Raw genomic sequence first — 21,347 nt, 5'->3', positions numbered from 1 at the left:
TTTAATTCCTAATTGCAGATCCTCTACTTTTTTTATAGACCTTTAAAACTTTTTTACTATGTTTTCCTTAGAACTTAATTTTGTACTTTTGAGAGAGAAGTAGAATTTCTATTAAAAGAACAATGATCTTATCTTTCTTATATTTTCTTTCTTGGGAACATACTGGTTTCATGTTGATCAGATTATTCCACAGCTTTGCAGGAAAAAAACACAACCTAAACCCAGGATTAATTAGTAGCAAGTGTCATCAGTGTAATACTCTCACTCTGTTCTTGAAATCAAATCTGGCTACCTGCAGCTGAAGCATTTCTTTTGAATACATCAGATTGATTGCAAGGGGAAGAGAAAGGTCCACAAGATCTCTGTCCGTTGAGGAGTTTAAACAAAAATACTCGTGCAGGAGCTAGCAGTCATCAATGGTCCTGTTTAGGAAGGCCTGTATTAAAAGCCTTGCACTGAAGAGAGTAGTTGTTCCTCCTGTTTGTTCACTCTTCTTTGCTTCCAAAAAGTTGAAATCAGCCTAAAGTACCTCCAGTGCTTCCTGCAAGGCTCTGTGGATTTTGCAAAGCCCAGAAATTATCTGGTTGATGCTGGGTTCTTAACCCTGGTAGCTGTGACTCAGAAGGTTGAGAGATTTGTGTGCATATATTGTTCCAGGAGGGGTGACCTCAGGGTTTTTCCTCCCTTCTAGTTTTTAATTTAAAAAAATGTTTAGCCTTGGGGAGCCCTCTAAATCGAAGCCTTTTACTGCCTCCTGAATTTGGCAGTTGCTTCTCTTGGTTTAAGTCTCTAGGCATGTGAGATGTGAAGCTTTGAAGTAGCTGCTGCCTGTCTGAAGCCTCTCTGAGGGCCGAGAGAAGTATAATAAAGTTTGTGCTTTTGACATTTTTGTTTCTTTGTAGCGTGTAGATATTTTAGCACAGGAAAAAGTGAAATGGCTGATTTTTAGTAAAGACCCTAAAATTACAGAATTGCAGATTGTGTGTCTTTGGTTTTAATACGGAACAATTGCTAAAATTGATGGTGGGGAAAGTCACGTATTTTTTGTCAGAGTTTTAGTATCTACCATTATGAACTAGTTAATCCATTTAAGAAGCAGAACATGAGTTTCAAGGGGGAGATATTTTGTTACTGCCGTGTTTTCGTATGTGATACCCCATGGACCATTGACAAAACCCAGGAAAATTGAGAAAAAAGTGTTTGGGAAACCAACAGAAGATTTTGGGTGTTTGTAATTCTGTTTCTACATGATGTCTGATAGTCCCCTGTTCAGCTTAGTGAGCAAAGATGTGGAAAGTCTATGGCAGTCTATATCCCAAACAGCAGGCATAGGAAAAAATCCCTCTGCTTTCATCTTTCCTAGCAAGGCTTTTCAGAGGCTGTCTCAGAACTGCTCATGTACTTCCTCCAAGTATAAAATTCATATAAGCCACCTCTTCCTGGCTATTCCTAAGTTTTTTTTTCAGTCTGGCTCCCTTAAAAAGAGTGTCTTGAGGCTGTGGGTTAGAAGTAGGGCAAATACATCAGGGAGGAAAACTATTTCAACATCTTGACTCTGGCAATGTGAAGGTCTTTCTGTTTGGCTGTTCCTAGCTGTGTCTTAGAGCACTTCCTACACGGCTCAGGTTAGTATTAATGAGGATTGCTAGGTTTAGTATTGGCTAAAATACAGAAAGTGATTTAAAAACTACTAGTGTCATTGCTCAGTTTAGCAGGCTGTCTGGGCTTGTCTGCTGCAGATATCCCAGGGGCATGGGGTGTCATTTTTGCTCTAGTCCAGGGCACAAACCCTTGTGCAATAAGGGGAGCATGCCCCATGGTGCTCTGCAGAGGCACTAATGTTTTCCAAACCTCAGTTTGTTTAATTTGGACCATTTGGTTCCAGGTTGAGCAAGGCAGCTTGTTGGGGTAGTGAATCAAAGTTGTTTAATCAGTCCTTACTGATGCCTGATGTCCAACAAAGTGAAACTTCATTTTGTAAGCCAAGGAAAAATAACTGTTGCCATGACTTCTGTGCATTGTGGAAGCTATATCACTGTGTAATTGTAGTAGTATGTTTTTTAGTAGAAACCTCATTTATATTAGTAGTCTAAATGATCCATTTTTGCTTGCAGTTTCTTGTAGTACCTTTTGTTTTGCTGTGTAGATATTCGTTTTTTATTTGTACATAGCTATTTGTCATACTGAAATTAAGTGTTAGACCTGTATAAAAGTTTAAAATCTATCTGTGCTGGAAACAGTAATTCTGTGACTCCCTCAACAAGTCAGCAACTTGCATGGTTGCAAAATCTTTTCTCCTTTTTTCCAGTTCCACCCAGGAAGAATTGTTATGTTGTTGCTCTTACAAGTCCCTGTTACCTGTCCTTTAGTGTTCTATGGTTAAGAGCGGCATACTAAACCTCAGTTATAATATGTTGCAATCTGTATGAGCTGAATTCCCACATCCATCACTGTGGGAGTAGAAACTTGAGGCAGTCGAATCAGCTCAGTCCCTCATGTTCCTCCTAAGGTGGCTGGTGCAGGGTGCAGTGAAGGGGGTTCTTCCAACCTTTTACAGGCACACACCTTGGAAAACAAATGAGCATTGTTGAAATGACTACATCTTTCAGAATTTTTCATCCTTTTTTTTTATGATAAAAGTAACAGCTTCAGAAAAAAAAAAAAGCTTTTGACACTTGACAGGCTTCCACTTGATAATTAGATAGTAAAAAGGTGTGGGTTGGCAAGGCATTAGAGATGAATGATATGCAAGTTCCTATGCATTTTTCTTTAAGCAATGCTGTGCTGAAGATGAAGCCCTCTGAATAGTTGTGTAAAGCAGAGGTTTTAGAGTGAAAACAGATTGTATCCATTTGAAATAACCCAAGAGAATCTGAAGAAACCTACTGGCACTCTCATTTCTATTTCTGAATAGCTCCTTTGTTTAGGTAAGAAGTTCTTAATACATCATATTATGTGTATATTCTTAGAACTGTGTGCCTTACCTTCCAGTTACACCCAATATCTTATTTGCTTTCACATTAACTTTCTAGAGTAATAACCTTTTTCTTCCACTGTTTATTCTAAGCGTTACCCTTTCTGTCTTTACACCCTGTTGAGGGTGCAGAAAGGAACAGCTGAAGAAGGGTTTTGTAGTTTGTGCTGAGGAGGAAGAATGGACACAGGGAAGGAAGATGAAGCAGTGCCTTGATGCAGCTGTAGTTTATGAAGTTTGTAATTAGTCCACAGGAAAATGGATTATGGAGAGAGATGCATAAGACAATAGAAAACCCATGACATTTAGTATTCCTGTGAGAATTTGGGACATTCAATGTATCCTTTGACAGGGTATCATCAGCTGTCAAAGGTAGTGGTGGTAGCAGAATTGGGTTTAGGTAGTGGCAGTTGCCCCTCTCTTTTTACCATCTTTCTGTCTGCATGCTTTGGGTTTTATTGCATATTCTCGGTGTTGTGCCTACTGGGAGCCTAATTCCATACTTTTCAACTGCGCATTGGATCCCAGCTCCTTCCCATGACAAACAGGGACCCAGTCCTACCTGCTGACACCCCCTGAGCTGCTAGCTGTCTGCAGTAACTACTGGTGGGAGGCACTCACCCCACGTCCTGGGACTGTGATTCCTGAACGCAGCTCACAGAGGTACTTGCGTCCCTGCATGTATTGACTTGAGATATGGGGCAGTCTCTTCCATACAGTAGCAGCAACAGCTGCCTGTGTTGCTGGGACTTGTCCATGGGCAGTCAGGAAGCACTTGTGATGGCCAGGTCCATGCTGACAATTTTTAGATACCATTTTCTCTGCAAATTTTTATCACCATTTTGATTTCTTGTGAGAGTTCAGCACTGTTGAGGGGACCCTTTTCCCACTACGCTGCTGCTCTGTCCTGTTTGACAGGCTGCTAGTCGTTCAGAAATCAGATGTGAGCTGACAAAACAGTAGATGATATTTCTGCTCTGCGTGCTGTTGTCTCATAGGGCTGATGTTCATTACGCTTCATATACAGGCCTCAGCAGCACAAGTGAATGTTCTCCAGCTTTTGACCCACCTGACTGTGTAGACTTTAGCCCTACAAAATAGCCAAGTAAACCCTGTCTGAGGCTGCAGGGGTAGGGCTGGCTAAATTTTTTCTACCTATGATTGACACAGGGGACATCTTTCACTAGATCAGGTTGTTCACAGCCCTGTCCAGCCTGATCTTGAACACTTGTAATGATGGGGCATCCACAGCTTCTCTGGGCAACCTGTTCCAGTCCTACTCCACTCACCACACACTGAGAAGGCAGAAGAACAAAAACCTCCAGAACCTGTAGTACCCTGCAAAGTTTGTAAGGAAATGCAGATTTATTAAGTCTTCTCTTTATTCTGCTGTTGGCAGTTGTCTATGAAGCTAAATAATTCTTTTATTTTCTGGTACAGAGCCACAATGTTTATACACTGTTCTTGCTCTTAGTTCTTTCTGTGGATGAAGTAGCAAGCAGCTAGAAAGTTCCAACACAACACAAAACAGGAAAATTATGAAGTTTCCTTTCCAAGCTCTGGGAAGTTAGAAAATGTTAGAACTAAGGCTGCATAATGAGGCTTAAAATACAACTGTATTATTCATGTGTTATAAGATTTTATAATTACTTATTCACTCCCTATAATTTTCATAGGAATTGTGTCTCAATCATTTCACAAGACCGACTTTTCCCAAGTCTAATAAATCCCGTAAATGTATTTCATGTAAATTTGAAAGCCAGTAAATATACAGCCATTAAATTTGATACCCAGTTCAAATGCCTCTCTTTTTCTGTCAAGGAGAGCTAGTAAGGCATTGAAGTACTTGCAATGCAGTAAAAAATATATGTAAAAATTAATGATATTTTTCTAGGAATTTTGCTTTTAATGAATAGGGAAGTGGAAACTATCCCATTCTGTGAATAACTACTAAAAATGTGCTCTTGTTTCCATTTAAAAAACAAAAAGTAAAAATAAAGTAAGGTGTGAATAGAATACAGCTGCTCAAGTGTGTGACTTGTTTGCCTTAATGGCAGTCATTGCTAGAGCTGTTGCTTGTTGGCTTCAGTGTAACTGGGGATGCCTGACCAACCAGATCACTTTTCAACTTTTGACTTTGTGAATATTAAATACTTGGTTTTAGTGAGGAATCAACATTTGGAAACAGTTACAAATAAGGCCCTTGAGTGTGAAGAGTTTGCTCACTGGCTCATTTAGCCCTGAGGGTGAGACTTCTCTGCCATGGAGAGAGCCTGACTTCTGGGGTATCCATCAGTGGTCATGTTAAATTTTGGGAGTATGACTTTCTGATATCTGTATCTTACCATGAGATTATTATGTTTTTATCTTTTGCATGACAAGTGTTTAATGCTGAAGCTTTTTTGTACTATGTTTTACTTTTGTCTGATTTCTGCTAAACTGAAAGTTATTTTGGAAAAGGTATGTGCTACTTGCCTTGCCTGGCTTACAAAACTGGTGTGCTGTGAGCAGAAACTGTTTTCTGAACTGTCTCTTCTGTGCTGCAGGGAGAAATGTTTTCCAGTCAATTTCAGCCTTTTTCTCACCTCCCATAAATCTAGCAATTTCCAAGTTGAGTGTGTTGTTTGGCTTACTGCCCATGGAAAGTCACTGCTCTGTTCTGTGCTGAGGAAGTTTGCTATACCTGGGTGCTGTTTTGGGCAAATCCTATCACTGAAATAATCTTTACATACTTGGAGACCACTGATCTGTATTCAGGACTACTTCCAGAAATGTGACTGTTTGAATTGTACTTAAGGATTGTAATGTTAAGTGGTGTCCTGGCATGTTTTGAATTTGACTTCTGAAGTGGTAGCCTACAGAACAAAACAAACAAACAAAAAAAAAGGGATCAAATAAGAGATGATAAATAAGTAAATAAATAAATTCCAGGTTCAAAAGTGAGAATCCTGAAAATATTAAATTTATTTAGTTCAGTTTGCTCTACTTCCCTACCTAGAGTCTGTACACTTGGTTACAGAGGTCTGACTTATGTGAGGTCCACCCCTATCCATAGCTAAGAAAGCAGAAGAGAGCTTTGGCTCTAAAGCTGTGTGACTTTAAGAGCCATACAAAGCCTTAAAGGTTTGTGTTTTCTGGTAAGATCTGCCTCATCATGAAGGTTGAGGCTCAGATAACTGGTAGTCATGTGGCTACAAGAGCTTTATCAGCCAGACTTTCTGCACGGTTTGCTCACACTAGTAGTTCAGCTCAGTCCCATTAGGAGATGCCTTTTGGAAAAGGATTTGCTGTGCACAGCCTTTGCCCATCTAATCTCTTGGGTGAAACTCATATGGGAGAAGTACTGACTGCCGCCAGAAGGAAGTCAGTCCCAGAAAGTCCTTGAGGGAGAGGACCAGTCATGAGCCAGTCTCTGCTTGGACCTTGGCCTTGGGCTTTTTCCCAGACAAGGGCGGATCAGGCATCAGCTGGCACTCTCCCTTTTACTGAGGACTCTTTGTGTAGCCTTAGGGAGATAAAATACTGCATTAGTTGAACAAAGCATATTTGTAACTTCTTTTGACAACGATAAAAGCTATAAAATAGATTATCTCTGTCTCCTTCATTTCTGACTCTATGAAAACCTAGATTCCTTTTAAAAATAGGCAACAGGCATGATGTTAAAGTATTGCCAAATACTACAGAGGATGGGGCAAGCCTTGTGGTACAACTCTTTAGCTCTCACATGGTGGCAGGACCACACTTGCACAGTATGCTGGTAATGGCATTGCAACTGGGTGAAATCTGTGACAATGCTATGCACCCTGCTGTGGTAAAAATAAGAATATGATCTCATGCTAGGGAATCCAGTTTAAAATAAAAAGAATGCAAATTGTCTTCAATTAGAGGAGTTGCATTTTAAATCAAATAGTTTTTCAGATGATGTATGTTTCTCTGTTTCCTGAAAGTAACCTGAAATACTATTTTTTTAAGGATAGGGTAAAAAGGCATTTTCTTTCTTCTCCGTATCTTAAAAAGCACTAAACCAGACATTTTCCTAATTGTTACCTGGACACCTAACACTACCAAATTCAGTATCTCTGGCTGTATTTGAGTCCTTGGCAAGGGCAGTTTGTTCTTTCTGCATTAATGTCAGTAAAGGTTTTGTGCTGGAGAGAGGGAATATGTGATCTGAAGCTTTTAGAATAAAAAATTATATTGCTGTTAATTATATTATTGTACCTGTCAATTAAGTGAAAGGAAGATTTAACCCTAGTTGAAGATGAAGATGGACAATAAGGGAAAAATTCCAGTCTGTTGTAGGCATACTGTGTGCTTTTTTTTCCTTTCCCATCCAAGCAAGGCTGTCACTAGTTAATTCAGGTAGTTCTCATGAACACTAGATTAACTGGCAGTAGTGATGAAATTGTACATTACTATGAAAGACAGTACTGAACAAGATGGGTTTCAAAAGAAGACTTAAAATAGTTTTCTAAATTTGATTTTTTTTCTTTAAATATTTAGATTGTGATTTATCTTTGTGACAACTTGTAATGAAATCTAATGTTATACTGCGTTAATTTCAGCACCTAAAATATTAACGAGGTACAGAGTTCTGAAAAGAAAAGTTAGACCACTGCTGGAAGTGAAACCATTAGCTGAGAACAAGTAACCAGAGTTTGCAAAAGTAATGTATATCCACTTTTGACCTCAGTAACTCCTTCTGCAGGTTCAGGCAGGATGTTTTGTTCTTTTCGCATTGTGTTGCTTAGTTTGAATCTACAGAAAAGTATTAAAAGTCAGATAACCTTTTAAGAAATGTAAAAGCAGAATGAGGGGGGGTTATCTTACAAATAGATGATATTGGTTAGAGGTGGAGATTTTCCAGTTCTTAATTCTCAAAGGATATACTTTTGAAATGAGACAAAACACAAACTATTTCAAATCGATAACTATGGTTTACTTGCTACTGGTGTCATCTCAGTTTTAGTAAATCTTTAATTTCTTAAATGGAAAAAAGACATTTTGTTTATGCATTTCTTAATTTTAATAGTGTTTTCAGTATAGTTTTTTATAAATTTACCCATATATGATTATATTTTTTGTTTAAGTGCAGATGTTAAGAAATTGTAAGTAAAAAATAATTGTCCAAGTAAATTTGAGTATGAGTTGCCACTCTAATATTGAATATGGGGATTAGGAAAGTGAAGAAACCTATGCTAATTTAAGCAGTTTCGTGTTTGTATAGTGCTATCTCTAATGTAGCGTAAAGGCTGCATTTAATTGCAGATCAGATAGTGCCTGGTATGTCTTAGTGGTTTCTTGCTAGTGTGAATAAACTTTTCTCTAGGAAAATAAGTAGTACACACAAACAAGATAGAATAAAATTATCAGTAACTTTTAAAAGAGGTTTAAATCACTTTCCTTGCCTTTTAAATCTGTCCTGACTGCAAGTAGAAGTAAATCTCTTTGTCTTTACTTACACAGTTGAAAAATCCAGTAGAGACATCCTTTTTTTTTTTTTTTTTTTTTTTTTTAAGGCTGTGAAGATATATTGATCTAAGTACTGGTAAAGTTTCTGAGAAAAAGTTTTGTGTGTACCCCTGTGTGGTGTTTATCGGAATGTGGTTTTAAACTAATTTAGGAGAAGAAAATCTTGCATTTTAGTTGCTTCTTTTTGTCTAATAGTGCTAAACAAGAGCTGAGATCTTATCAGTGTACATCATGTGATGGATTTGAATTCATGCTTTGCTAGCTTTTGTAGGATGACTACTATCTGTGATGTGGAGATGAGAGTTCTTGTGAATATTCTTCCATGTTCCACAATTTGTTTTCCTCTTGCTCTTAAAGGTGTGATACAGGCACATCGTCAGCACATCCTGGAGAAGATGGTAAGAAAAACAGCCCAACTCTTCTGCCCTGGGATACTTTGATTAATTACCCAACTGGTTCCTTTCTTTACAAGTTTCTGTTTGGCTGTACCTTCAGCTTTTTCAACTCCAGATCCCCACAGTGTTACTTTTTTTCAAGCTACTATCCTTGCATTAATATTATGCTACAGAAAGTTGGTTTTACTCTCCTGGCTTTTATTCACAAGGGGTTTTTTTTGTTGTTTTTTTTTTTTTTTTTTTTATGGTACAGACTAATCCCAGCATAATGTACAGGAATGATCATTTGTTAAAACATTTCCTATTGATTTCTGTGCTCAGTGGCACCAGCATGGTGATTCTGAACTGTAAAGTGTTTACATTGATAGACCTCTTCTTGGGAAAATTCCTCTAATTTATTGATGTGTCAAAAAAAATCCTTCCATCTTCCACTTCAGCACCACTGGGGGGGGAGAATTTTTAACTGGTTGATTTCCAAGTAGAATCTCATCTACCATCTGCCAGGGAAAGAACAGTAAGCGGCTGGTTATAGCTTGACTGCAACATGCAGGTCAAGGGCACATGCTTATAATTTTGCTACAGTGATTGCTGACTAATTAGTCACAAGGAACTTTCTGAGAATCTTCTCTTAAGATCATTTTCTTCTCTCCCATTTTGTTAATGAATACAGTGCACCCAGCTGTGAGGCTCTGAGCGATGATTGCTATTATGGATTTATCCTTCAAATTCTGCCTCTAGTTTTAGGAAATTATATTCCTCATATTTAGTTTCTAGTGGTAGAACTATAAAAGGACAAGTTATTCCTCAGCAAACGTTTGGAAATACAGTAATAAGATTTTATAAATGCTGGGCTACAACAGCTAGCTATATTAGAGGAGGGAAAATACTGTTCACAAAAATAACTAACTGTAGTCCATATATAGTAGATTAATAAATATTTTTATTACTTTTTTATTATTATTAAATGGTTTGGAAGTGGTCTGTTATCACAAGATGATGCTTTACATTGGTGTTAGTGTGGTCACCTAGCTCTTGGGTTCTCATTGCAGTCCAGAGTACGGCATTAGGCAGACGTGTGGGATAGAGTTGTCTTCTTCCTGTTTCCTCCTACACATACATATCTTGTCAGGACATGGAAAAACTAATCTGGTCTGTTCAGATTACTTACTCTAAGAGGTACCTGATTGTACTGAACTAGGGCACCTCCTTACAATGTTAATCACTCTTATCTTAGGTACATGCATTAGAATAGGGATTGAGCTCAAAAGTTGTCCCACCTGTTCAGAGGCTGTAGGCATATATACCTATATAAGCTTACACACAAGCATGACATTGTTCCAATAGGTATCAGGTTTAAAGATTAGATGCGATTTCTAGTTCCTCACAAAGTTTTCCAGCTAAAAAAGCATGTATGGTGCTTGTGCTTTTATCCTATTATATACACTATTACAAGAAAGCACAGAGCATTTGACATAGTAAAGGACATTCCTTTAGTGTTCAGCTGGCAACCAGTTTTGATTTCCAAAACTTCAGATAAGGTAACATGGTTTTATAGTTTTATCCGTAGATAAAAATTTCTGTTTCTTCCCTAACCACACAAAACAAGATTAAATAGGATAACATTATTTTGGGCTTTAAATCCACTTGTTTCTCACAGTGGAAAGCTCTAATCTCGTCGAATCAGGGTCTAGCAGACCAGTCCAGTATGTACCAGACTTTATGATAAGCTGTTGTCCATATGTGTTGTCATTGTCCCCAAGAAACAAGCCTGGGAAGCTGCTGCTGTGTTTTCAGGTACGGTACAATGTTTTGCATTAGAAAAGTGGATGGAGAAAAGATATTTAGTCTGTGAAATACTGTCGACACTAATCTTTTAAACAAAGGAGCTTGGCTTGGCATTGTCAAAGGAAACTAAACCTGCTGGTTTATTTTCCCATTGTTCTCTTGCAGAGTCCTTTGGTCTGCAGATGACTGCTGACATTATGCCGCAGAAATTGCTACAAGGAGAATACTTGGTACTTTCCAGATCTTGCATTTAAGCCTGGCAATGGGTGTCATGGCTGCATTTTTCTGTTTATGTGCTACAGCAAATTGCTTGTGTCCATTTTAAAACGTGGATGGGTGTCTCTCTTCCTAATTCTCTTTCTCCCTCTGTTGCTGTCTGTTCAGACTGGTATCTATCAAATAGGTTGTCTGTCTGACTTCTGTGCCCCAGACTCAAAGATGCATGAAATGAACCGAAAAGGGAGGACAGGATTTTGAAGACATAGGAGATGCCTGCCACAGAGGGATGTTTTTCTGCTCTGTTAGAGTTTCAAGCTGAACAGATGGCATTGAGAGAGGTGAAGCGGAGAGGTCATTTGAAAGTTAGTGGTAGCGTAAATCCCAGGGAGCTTGAAGAAAATAGTTTAAGTAACTCAATTACTTGCATGAGATTTCAGTGATGATGTGAGCAGGAGAAGGGGAAGTTGCCAAATGTGTGCCAAGTGACATGTGTCACATCTGACAGCTTTGCAAAACTAATGAAGCCCAAAAAACATGGGCATTTACTAGTGGAAAAGTGTTTCTGGAAGTGCAGCATCTTCAATGTTCTTGTCTGTTTTCTAGTATGTAGGATCAAATCCAATCTATAGTTCTCCCTATCTAAGTTCAGCTGTGGGATTTTGCTTTTTTGTGTGCTTATTTTTTGATAACTGCTGTTCTCAACTTTCCTTTGGTGTCATGGGTTTTCTTTTCTCAACAGCTACTGTGTTCTACCGTACTGTTGACTGAATGCTGGGAGTGGAGAACTCCTTTCTGTCCATGTTTCAATAGACTCTAGTAGTGGTCCTGAAGTTCATAGAGATTTACAAAGAATGTAAATACTTGTACCAATTAATTTCAGGTGAAATGCAGAGCGTAATGCACTTACTGGTATCTCAATGATGGAAAGTATTCCTACCAGTTGAGCTCAATTCAAGTGTGTTGGCACACTCTATGCTAGAAGAAGGGCATCTGTATGCAGGCGCTGCTGCCTTTTCACTGCCATCCTTTGCCATGTTTTCCATGGTGTGGGTTCTCTTTAGTTTTTGCTGGAGACCACTGATGGAATTTGCTACCCCCAGAAGGCTTTGTTTTTCTTTTCTGATGTTCTGCATAGTGTCTTCAGGGACAGCTCTGATGAAGACTGATGAAGACGCTAATTTTAAAGCGTATTATAATAGTGTCTAGCAAAAAGACCCCCATTGTGCTAGGTACTTTGCAAACATATGATACATTACATGATGATTACATCCTGAAAAGTTCTGGAAGTATGTCCTTTGTAACTTGATCCTGTTAACTGGTGCTCCAAATAGACCATGTACATTAAATAAAGTCAGATTTGTTTGCCAGTCTTTTGAAAATCAGTACCTAATATTTCCACTGCTTCATAAGCTGCCAGGGTCTGAGCTGGATGATTTAGCTTCAAAATTAATGTCTGCATAAGGAAAGGTGGAATATGTTAAATGAAGTAATTCTTCTGGAGGAAAAATGCCAAGCTTGTTTTAATGAATTCCTACACCATTAATGTACAGTTCAGGTTTTCATGCAGGTAAAATCTATAGAAAATGGTATGCATTTCCATATACTTCCTTCTGACTAATAGTGTATATATGTCATTTTGCTTTAGTCTACATATAATGAATTAATATTGAAATAGTTCTTGTAAGCAGCATACACATCCTGTTGTTGGCCTTGCTTCAGATGTTTCTTCACATTTGGCTAAATTCAAGTAATAAATCGCTGAAAAACTAAAGACGCTCTGGAAGCAGATTAATCATCTGACTCAGTATTGTCTTATACTTTGCCTCAAGAAATCTTTCCAATCTATGAGATCATAGATTAGCTGGTCGGAAAATTTAAAAAGAGACATGAAGAGCATTCCCTTTTTTTGCAGCCTTCTCTTTGAAACCTGTAAAATCTCAGCAAAGCATAAATGACAAATGACTCTTCTTTCCAAGCTTTACCTCAAGTGTGTATTACGATGCAAAATCAGACATCTGAATTGATAACTCCTCATTTCATCTAATTTTGGAAATTGTAGGTGGCATTTATCTCATGAGATTTATGTATACGTGTTTGAGACAGTGATTTAGACTTGTATTATAATCCATAAAAAGAAATGAACACTTGTTGAAAGTGATTCACTACAGATTTCTGAAAACAGATTGCATAAATTTCACTTCAAAAGTCCTTTTTCTTTCTATAAATGAAAGAGAAACAATGATTAAGTCTGACATGCTATCAGTGCTACCCACAGGTAGGTGATACGATGTCTGCCCTGTCTGTCCATGGGCAAAAGTGGTGGTAGTGACTGATAAGTAGATCTAACTCTTGAAGGCAAATTATCTGGATTTGTAGTCTTATTCAGATGTCTCTCAGGATGCTGAACATCTGTGGATTTTGTGACAGCTAGACTGTAAAGAGGTCATCAAATATAAGTATATTGACAGTGTTAAAGAGGACTTAATATTATTGAATTTAGTATTGCAAAAAGTAACAAGTATTGACATAATGGTATTCTTATATTGTAAAATTGCAGAAAGGTTTGTGTATTATTATTGCAAATTTATTTCTCCATGGATTTATTTTAAAAGCATGATTTTTATATTCTTGGAGTCACCTGGAGTGTTTTGGGGATCTTATCATTAGTGCAAAGTGCTTTTCTCTCAGTTCCTGTAACTGTACAGCCAAAGAGCACGTATAACCCAGCTGCTGTGTGAATGTGTATGTGTACCCTGTGAGGGGAAAATTCGGCCCAGGCTGGACCACCCAGGGCACAACAACCAGTGCTCTCTTGTCACCCCAGAGCCACCTTACTCCAAACCCCTGTGCTCCCCTCTCAGCCCATCCTGTGTGATGTCCTTGAGGCTATGCTTTATCAATGAGAAAACGTGGAAGTAGGTGCTGTAAGATGCATAGTCACTTTAAATTTAATATTGGCTTGGGAACAATAATAAGACAGTAGTCTACTTGGGGTCTAAATTGCATTACAAATGTGTGCTCTAAATTTCCTTGCAAATGTTCTTTGCTGCGAGAATGAGGGTTTTTTGCTGCTGTGTACTGCAGAGGCAGATCACAAGTTAGGCTAACAATATAGCTTTGCTCTTGTGGGCAGAGTAGATGACATCTGTTTAGATTTTTTTTTTGTTGTTTGGTTAGTTTATCTCAATATTATTATTTTTTCTCATACCATACCTCTTTGCTTATTTGGCTGTGTTGAATTTGCAACTTTATTGCTCAACATACTTGGATGAGATGATCTCAACAGCAAGAACATTCCATCCTCTACTTGCATAACAAACAGGTTATGATTATTTTATAATTGAATTTACCATTCTTCAGTAAGCATAGTTTTGTTATGTTCTGTGTCTCTTTTCTAGCTAATTTGCTTATGCAAAGGGCAGGCAGAAATGTGGACTGGACTCTAAGAAATCTTAAGCTGCAATCTTAGTGAAAGCTGTTACAAATATTATTCTTTTCTTCATCCTTGGAAGGAAACTGCCTCCAGTGAGGTAACCACCATAAAAAAGCAAGTTATAGGTTGCAGCAAGGGTGAGGGTTATGTGATTATGTTCCCAAGGTCTGGGAGAATAGTAGTGGCAGAAGGTCCGTACATGCTGTGTCCAGAGGAAGGGTTTGCTGGTGCCTGTTGATCAGTGAGGATACGAGGGGAAGAGTCAGTGGCAGCTGAGAGAAGGGGGAAGAAAAAAAGAGATGTATATCCTAGTAGTTATTAGTGGAAGTAATGTCTGTGGGGCTGTAAATAAACCAGTGACACTGGTTTACTACTTGGAGATTTATGTTTGAGTAAAAGTACTGTTTCTACCCTCTTAAAATTAATGAAATTGATACTTTTATGAGGATGTTTTCTTTTGTAACGAGGGCTAGATTGTTTTAACACTAGCTGATTACTCTCTGGTTTACTTCTCTGCCCTAAATTTTGGAATTGGCTATTTCTTGTTGACTGAATTCAGAAGAATGTACTGTGCCATGTCATATTGGATTTCACAGAATGGCTGAAGTTTGCATTTGGCTTGTATTGGTTAGATCCAGCTTTTGATTTGGTTGCCTATTGTCCACTATGCTAATTCATGTTATTTCCAGCTGAGTTAAAGTGTAAAGTCATTAGAGCAGCGTGGGCTTTTTGTTTGTACAAGGCAAGGTTAAGTTCTGCAGTCAGCTCATACTGCTGCCAGAATGGCTGCTAATCTGAGTTTGGGGATTAATTACCTGTAACAGCTGCAGGACAGAGCCCTGTGCTGAGCAGAAGTCTGATTAGGCCAAAGTTTGGAAAGCTTTGTCATGGGGAAAGTTTTTCAGCATTTTTCAGGTACTTGAATTCTGATTTAATTTATTCAGAACCAGATACTTACATTACCACTGTGTTCAGTTTAATAATATCCTAATGTTGTTATTTTAAATATGCTCTGAGAATCCTGTAACAATTAACAAGAAATCTAAACTATATTAGCCTATAGCTATTTATGGACTCTCAATATGGTTATAGTCTTTGTTTCTGAGCTGTTTCTAATTCAGCTTTTGATAGCCAGAGATGGCTGTTGGGGGTGCAAGGGGTAAGGAAGCCAAAATGCAGTTTATGAACAGATTTCAAAAACAATAATAAAGATTAATTGAGATTAATAAATATTTTTCTTTTAATTTTAAAAGCAATTTTTTTTTCCCAGACCCTTCTGATTAGAAGCTTATATGTATCAACATTTCTGGACATGCTTATTGTCTTGAAACTGTTTGAAACAATACTTTGGTTTAAAATTTAATATTAGTTATTACCCATGAGCCATTTAACTTCCATTTTATGCCCTTGTACAAAAGAAGGGGAAAACTGGTTTGGAATGGAGGAGAATACACAAGAAATGAAAGCAAATGCCAGCTTCTTCACAAAGAGAGATCATCTTTACCAGAAGAAGTATGTGCTGTGGACTTGTATTGGAAACAAGGGAGATGTCAATTATGTTTGTAGATAATAGCATAAATATCCATGTTTTCTAAACTAGAACTTACTAAGTCTTCAAATGAAAGCTATATTCCACTCATCACTTGACTAGCATCACTTCAAATTATCCAGTAATTTAATACCCAATTTTTCTTTTCTTTTTTTGTCAAGTTTCAAATCCTCCTAGTTAAATAAAATCTTGCAATTTCCTTTAAAAACAGCACAACTATTTTTTTTCAATTTCAATTTCAACATCTTTGGCCTTGCTTTTGTGTTCCTTTCTTCTTTTTACTAACTTAATATTGTAGGAAATTACAATATTTCTACATGGTAGGAACTGCTGTGGAATAAAAGTGCTCATTTAGGAAAAATATTCTTAGTAGTAGTTTTGAGTGGAAAGAATGCATAGTTCTCATCAGGGAGCTGCAGGCTTTAAGCTTCTGTGGTTTATTTCCAAATAATGGGTGAATTGTATGCAAAGTAATGACTCTTTTATGATTTGCAGAGCTAAGTGTACAATTACTGAGTAATTCTGAATTTATTTAATGTTCCTATTTCAGTCAGAGGGAATGTTCTCATAAAGCTGCTGGTATAAATCAGGAATTAGCATATGGGATTAATATCTATTTTCCAGTCTATGGATAGAAACTTAAAAAAATGTAAGCCTGTAGGTTGCTTATCTATGTCTAACATACACATTCTATCACATATGTAAGAAAGAAAAATCTGGAAGGGTGTGTAGCACTTGAGAAAGTAGAGCTCTGTACCTGAATGCTTGCCAGTGCCAGAATGTTGTTTTGAGCAGAACAATGAAGGGTGATGTGTGATCACTCGTGTTGAGACATGTAGATAATTGATAGTGGGGCCCAATTAATAATAAGTAGCCCTGAAGCCAACTTCATCATTGCATCTTACTTAAGCACTCAACCTGTTTCATTCATTTATTTATTTATTTGCCTGATTATTTATTTATTTGTTTCCCTGATTATTTATGTATTTATTTCTATCTCTTCCTTTTGGTCACTTAAAAATTTTATTCCTCAAGAGGTCATCAGGTCTGAGAAAAACCTTGGTTTTACCTGCAGCCAGTTATATAAAGTATCACTTGATGGTTATACACTGCTGCTAATTCGTCTTTTTCTGCTGTTTTACTTAGATGACAGTGCCTCTGCTGCAAGCAGCATGGAGGTAACGGATCGCATTGCCTCTCTGGAGCAACGTGTCCAGATGCAGGAAGATGACATCCAGCTGCTCAAATCTGCTCTTGCTGATGTGGTTCGACGCTTGAATATTACAGAGGAGCAGCAGGCCATGCAGAACAAGAAAGGACCTACCAAAGGTTTGTATTTCAGATATATGTGAAATAGGTAGTGCAATTCAATGAGTGTTTTATATGTATGAAAATAAGTTCTTCTTTAGATCTTTAAATACTCAAAATCAACAGATCAAACTCAAAATACATTTGAAATTTAACCTGTTAAAAAAAAAAACGCATAAAATCCAAGTGGTTAAATCTGTGAGCCTTCTACAGTTCCCATGGACGAGTAAAGCATTTGTGTATTCTTAGTGCTTCATTCACTATCTACATTTAATCATGGCTACCACTTCCTGACTTCTGATCAAGATTAGTTTATGAAATGCCTAATAGTTTTGTTTTGTTTTTAAATCCAAAACCATAAATTTAAGTCAAATGTAATTTCAATGTAGTTAAGAATGTCTTAAGTGTCTTGTGGCAGGCATAGCCAAAGACAAAGCTGTAAACTAGCACAGAGATTACATGACCAAGGAGATGATGCAACACCAGCTGCTCAGCTATGAAGGAAAGATAGAGCTGTGACTGTTCCAGAGCAGCAGATCTAGGGCCCGCAAGGTGGCAGGTGTGACAGACATTGCCATTTGGCAATATAGTGTGTTGTGCTGCACCATGATCTGTCTTGGCTCCTGCTCAGCAAGAATGGGTTGGTCTATACATGAGTTGGAAAAGCTGGAGTTGAACATCCAGCACTTCGCAGTAGAAAAGTTTTATTAGAACCCAACCAGTGTGATTTATTGTAATCTTTGTGGCTGCGAAAGCCTGGGAGACTGTATCTCCAGTTTAAAAGAATGCATGAGGTACTTTTGGGTAGTCTTAGGACTAAGAGTGATAGCAGCCTAGATGTAGAAAGTTTGGCTGACTTAACAGGCTCTCTGTTGTGTAAATTAAGAAATTTTTTCTTTTGGGATCCTGGTATGTATTAATATAAATTAAAAACTAAATTCACCTTGGAAATATAATATGTAATTAAGGATTCATAATTTTCTCAGTTGGAAATTAGGGCTTCCTTTTAACTTGCTTATTTATTTGGGACTGCAACAGATACTTACTTTTAGACATTGATTTAACAGAATAGGTAAGGAACTACTTAATTAATTTGCTGAACTGAGAGGTTTTTATTATCATGCTTTGTGCCTGGAGATGAGGAAAGGAGAAAGGAACAGAATTACAGAGCAAAATTAGTTGATTGTACATTGTGCTTAGCTGTTGAACAGAGCACTCAGTAAATGTCTCTGGTCTTGTTTTCTTGTTCTTTTTGCTTTCTGCTGTATTCTCCTCATTTTGTCTTTGATTAAAAAAAATAAAACAGATAAGTTAAATGTTACTAAAGACAATAAAACGTTCCACCAAATCTGGTTGTACAAGGGATTCAGAGGCTTTATGTTGCCTGTAAAATAGATATTAAGTGGTGCATGGAGGAAATGAAGTCTAGTAATTACTACTGAGTTGTAACCGAATCTGTTCTTCTTGCCTGCTGGCTTTACTTAGCAAAACACAGACCAGATTTTCATGGATCCTCTGAGCAGAGTTGAACTCTAAATCAGGAGATGCTTTCTTGGTTGTGGCAGATTGTTAAAGCCCTAGTTCAATGTACATTGAAGAAAAGCTGCTGTAAGCCTATCCCTCTGCTTTTTATGGCTCTTTGCTGGGGGGGGGTGTGTGGCTTTTTTGTTTGTTTGTTTTGTTTTAAATGTGTATGTGGCATGGATACTTCCTAATGAATGTGTAAAATGACAGTGTAAGAAGTTTTACTGTGATAATGCAAGTGGAAGAATACAAATGCCAGTTGATCTTCCATTACAAATTACTGAAATGAGTCCCGATAATTGTCAACTAAATCCACTTAATTTCTGGAAATAATTGCTAGTGTAACAATTTATGAAAAGAACTTTAATTTTACTATATATCAGTTGTATCATTAGTGTATGGTCAGCTATATTAAACATACTCTGTAACATGAAGCAGAATCTGAAGTATTCTGATCGTTTGTTTCTCCCAGCTGCTATTTAAAATATGATGGCCTGTTTTTCCTATCATAGGCACAGCCAGTTTATAACAAATAGCATGCAGTTACTTAGCATAAGGTGAAGCTGAATTTCAGTATTTTAACTTGGAATAGCATTATGGAAGCTCCTGATGGAGACTGTTAAGAGGGGTTCTTGCATAGACATGGGTGAAACTGGAGTTGTGGCCTCTTGTGTTTCACCACTTAAGTTCCATGGACTCAATCTATCATTAAATGGCTAATTCCACATTTAGAATTGTAAAAAATGGAAGTTGATCTCAGTGTGTCACAAAAATCTTGTCTATAAAAACAGGTTTGAAGCATATTGTATATCACTTCTTTCATTTGATCATAGTTGAAATAGATCAGGATTAAAAACGTATGTGTTTCAGGGGAAGCTTGTGCCTTTGGAAAACAGCATCCCCAATGTACTGTTTAAAGTCTGGAACAAGAAGCTTCATGGGACAGAAGACTACATTTTTGAGTACTTCAGATTTTAAAAATGATTTCTGTATTTCAAGTATCAGCCTCTTAAACCTATAATAGAGAAAAGTTTGAGCTTGTTGTCAGTCTTTTTGTGTGTTCTTGTTCTAGACTTGAGCTAGGCAGCTTAAAAACAGCAACATGGTGGAAAGCAGGCTGCTTAATCTTGTCTGTGGAGCTCCCTCACTAATGGTGATTTGGGGTTTTGTTTGTTTTGGTTTGTTTTTTTTCCTCCCCCATTCCTTATTTAATTCAGTTACTTGGTGGAGTTCAGTATGGCTTCCTGCCTTTGTTTTACTTGTGTTTGTTGTTCTTTCCTTTTGCAATTATTAGTTTGTTTGTAAACTTAACAGCCCTATTAATCCATAGATCAGAGTATGATTAAAAAAGCTGCTGCTGAGGCTGATAAACATGTCAGTCCCACTACCACAGGTAAGACCTCAAAGCAATGGAACTTCCAAAATACATGTTACTGACAAAGTAATAATACTGATTTGTTCCACTTACTGACTTCTAACAGCAATAACATGTTTGGAGTTTGACTGTTATGTCAGTTACCATTGGTGTGACCTAGCTGTTGTAAGTAAAACTAAGCAGCTCCAGAGTAAATAGTGGATTAATTGAATAATGTACAGTTTTTCTGTGTGCCATGTGAGAGATTCATGGTGTTGTTTTCTACAGTAGCTGACCATAGGACTAGATCTTTAAATCTCTAGTTCCAGAAGTGTGGGTTCTGGGTCGGTGCTGGATTTGAACCAAAACCTCTGTTAAAGGTTGCAGGTGTTATTTGTAGCTGGTGCTAGTTTCAATTTCCTAAGGTTAGGAGAGTAAACAGATTCTAGCTAGTTCATTCCAGCTTACTTTTTAGTAGGCATTTTTTAATAGAAGTACAAAGAAGGAAAACATTTTAATTACTTGTTTATTTAACTTTAATTGTTGTTCTAATTTGTGATCTCAAAGCCTTGTTAAAGTTTTGTGGGCTACAGAGATCTTGTCAGGAAACATATCCACAACCACTCAACTGTAGCTATCTGTGAATCTGTAGTATGCAACAGAATCACTTTTGTACATACAGATTAATTAGGACTTTGCAGCAATTAGTTAGGAAACAAGCACTAGACTGTCCATCACTAAACTACAGAAATAATTTAATTTGGAAGAATGAATGCTGTAGCAGTGGATAGGATCGTGATGTCTGAATCCCTTGATTAAAACCAAAAAGTAAAATAGAGAGACATGAGAAACCAAAGTACGGTAGATTTTAGGTGTCTTGTATAAGCTCTAAAGATAGCATTAGTCTTCTAAAATAGATCATGGAAACCAGGGCTCAAGGGCACCATGAATTCAGTCTTGTTTAGCCTTTCTGTAAAGCTTCCCATAAAATCAGAGAGCCCTTGCTCTTCCCATCCTTGGTAAGATCGATACTGTCTCACTCTGTTGATATTCTGTGCTTATAGGCTCTCAGATCCTCAGTGAACCTGGAGAAAAATTTCTTCTTTCTTGTCTTGATCTTGTTTTCCTGTCATCCTTCAGTCTTCTAAGCCAAATAAACCTTGTTCCTGCAATATTTCCTTATAAATTGTTTTCTAAATTTCTTTCCTCTGAACAAGTAAATTATGAATATGTAACAAGTAAGTGTATATTCTAACAAAGTTTCAAGACAGAGTTTGTCTTGAAAGTTGCATTGCCTGTATTTACTGACCTAATCTTCTCAAGGCACAGGCTTT

At 37.4% G+C, this 21,347-nt stretch overlaps 1 protein-coding gene across 9 annotated transcripts in view; it reads left to right on the top strand.

Moving 5' to 3' along the window:
- EML1 (EMAP like 1) overlaps window positions 1-21,347 on the top strand; it is a 133,904-nt gene that overhangs the window by 58,962 nt on the left and 53,595 nt on the right. For all 9 annotated transcript variants that reach the window (XM_031049402.2, XM_034062234.1, XM_031049399.2 and 6 more), the window contains exon 2: window positions 16,974-17,156. In XM_031049402.2, coding sequence (XP_030905262.1) covers window positions 16,974-17,156 — 183 coding nt within the window. The remainder of the gene's footprint in view (window positions 1-16,973; window positions 17,157-21,347) is intronic.

The sequence above is a fragment of the Melopsittacus undulatus genome, chromosome 4 (assembly GCF_012275295.1).
Source record: "Melopsittacus undulatus isolate bMelUnd1 chromosome 4, bMelUnd1.mat.Z, whole genome shotgun sequence".
Lineage (NCBI taxonomy): Eukaryota > Metazoa > Chordata > Aves > Psittaciformes > Psittaculidae > Melopsittacus > Melopsittacus undulatus.
The sequence above is the reverse complement of the archived record's forward strand: the minus strand, read 5'-3'. Positions and strand labels throughout refer to the sequence as shown.